Consider the following 2,500-nt stretch of genomic DNA (forward strand, 5'->3'; position numbering starts at 1 on the left):
TTCAAAGGTATGGCAAAGGGGGAAATAAGATGGCGGACATGAAAGGAACTACAACCACACAGATCACAAAGATGGGAAAGATTAGATAGTGCAAAGTAAAAGATTAGCCGGAAAAGAGATGAAGCAAGAGAGAGGTGAAGGAGATAAGAGGAACGCGAGAGACAAGGGCAGACAAGTGAAGGGAACAATGACAAGGAAGATAAAAGAGTCAGGGGTTTCAAAGGGTGACGAGAGGCGAATGGTGGATGGAGATAATAGTAGGTGAAGAGGGTGGGGGAGGAGAGAGGGAAGACGAAGGCGAGGGCAGACCGGGAAATCGGACGAATCCGCATTTAACCAGGAGCGACTTTGAAGTAAATGGAAAATGCACTGGCTATTCATACACGCACCTGTATATCTGTGTATATGCATGTATATATGGTGGAGAGAGGGAGAGGGAAAGAGAGATAGATAGATAGAGAGAGAGAGGAAGAGAGAGAGAGAAAGAGAAAAAGAAAGAGAGAGAAAGAGAGAGAAAGAGAGAGAGAAAGAGAGAGAGAGAAAGAGAGAGAGAGAGAAAGAGAGAGAGAGAGAAAGAGAGAGAGAAAGAGAGAGAAACAGAGAGAGTGGGTGTGAGATAGATAGATGCATACATAGGCACGCGAGAGTGAGAACCAAAGAGATACAGAGACAGAGATAAATAGAGGCGAAGAGAAAGAGACAGAGAGACAGAAATCTCCCATAACCCGCCCGGTCTCTCCTGGAAAGTGTGATGAAAACCCCCATGCAGGTGTGGTGAACCTGGCCCGTCCCGCTGTGTGCATTCGACCCTGATCGCTACGCACCAATTACGGTTTATCTGTGAATCTTCCAGTCCATGAACATTGTCGGTTGCATGTTACGCATGATCACATGGGTAGATCCACCTCGATACCACTCTCTCATTTTGTCCAGATTTTGGGACATGTACTATACCTACTGACTGGAGAGTGTTTGTGGTTGATCCCCGTCTGCCCGTCTGTATGTTTTTTGTTTTTTTTTGACTACCTGATGTGTAGCAGTTGGTATTTGTTATTGCCTCCTGTATCTTATTACATTTATTTCCTTATATATATATATATATATATATATATATATATATGTATATATATATATATATATATATATATACATACATACATACATATATATATATATATATATATATATATATATATATATATATATATATATATATCATTGATGAAGTAAGTGTCCTACCTAAACCTAAGAAATGTAATGTATGGTACTATTAAGTCACAAAAAGAGAAAGTTAAAAAAAAGAATAATAACTTACCTTTGTAATAGGCTTCCCTGTGCATGGAGGGACAGCTTCCTCCCTGGGACAAAAGAGAGAAAGAAAAAAACACGTAAATAACATACATAGCATCGAAGATTAGACGGTCGATTTATTTGGTTAATAAAGCAAAAAATAACAACTACGACCATGATGATGATAATAATAATAATAAAAAACAACAACATATATATATATATATATATATATATATATATATATATATATATATATATATATATATATATATATATATATATATACACGAGTTTGAATCTACAAGAGAGCATAACATGTCCCTCCGTCCTTTGTCATAGAGAATCACAGAAGAGTCGTTCTGTTTGAGCTGATGAAGGCGAGGTTCATTGTTCCACGTCTCACCGAGCGATGGCCAAGTGCCACAAAGTGTCCAAGATGTCACAATGTGTCACGGGAGAAATGAGGGGTGGCTAGGCACACAGACGGGGAGGAGGAGGAGGAGGTGGAAGAGGAGAAAGAGGAAGAGGTGGATGAAGAGGAAGAAGAGGCGGAGAAAGAGGAGGAAGGGAAGGAGGAGGAGGAGTAGGAGATGGAGGAAGAGGAGGAGGAAGAGGAGAATACTAATAATAATGATAATGATAATAATAATAATAATAATAAAAACGAGAAGAAAAAGAAGAAGAAGGAGAGGAAGAGGAGGAAAAGAAGGGAAGAAAGAGGAAGAGGAGGGGGTGGACGAAGAGAAGAAAAAGAAGAAGAAGAGGAGGAGGAGGAGGAAGAGGAAGAGGAGGGGCAGGAGGAGGGAGGGAGAGGAAGGGGGAGGAGGATCAGGAGAAGGAAGAGACATAGGCAAAGGAAGAGAAGAAGAAGAAGAAGAAAAAAAGAGGAAGAAGAAGAGAAAGAACAGAAGGAAAGGAATTGGGAGATCGAAATAGAAGGAAGCGGAGGAAGCGCAAAAGGAAGAGGGGAAGGATAAAGAAAAGGAGGAACAGGAGGAAGACAGGAGTGGGCGGGGCGGGCAGGTGGGACAGCCAGCCACCGCCTGCCGCCCGCCGCCCACCCTCCTGGCGCCCGACTCGTGCATGTAAGAGGATCAGAAGTTTAGCCTCCACTTTGCTAAGTTTATGTAGAGTGTGGCGGAGCGGACTTGGCCGGTGTCGGGCCCGCCTTTGTGAAGCTTATGGGATGCTCCAACTTCGTAAGAGT

General features: G+C 42.2%; 1 protein-coding gene across 1 annotated transcript in view; it reads right to left on the bottom strand.

Moving 5' to 3' along the window:
• LOC122252373 (carbonic anhydrase-related protein 10) overlaps nt 1–2,500 on the bottom strand; it is a 218,421-nt gene that overhangs the window by 400 nt on the left and 215,521 nt on the right. Inside the window, exon 9 of the mRNA XM_086550153.1 lies at nt 1,316–1,358. Coding sequence (XP_086406279.1) covers nt 1,316–1,358 — 43 coding nt within the window. The remainder of the gene's footprint in view (nt 1–1,315; nt 1,359–2,500) is intronic.

The sequence above is a fragment of the Penaeus japonicus genome, unplaced genomic scaffold, assembly GCF_977035675.1.
Source record: "Penaeus japonicus unplaced genomic scaffold, GWHDUDI00000001_assembly GWHDUDI00000023, whole genome shotgun sequence".
NCBI lineage: Eukaryota > Metazoa > Arthropoda > Malacostraca > Decapoda > Penaeidae > Penaeus > Penaeus japonicus.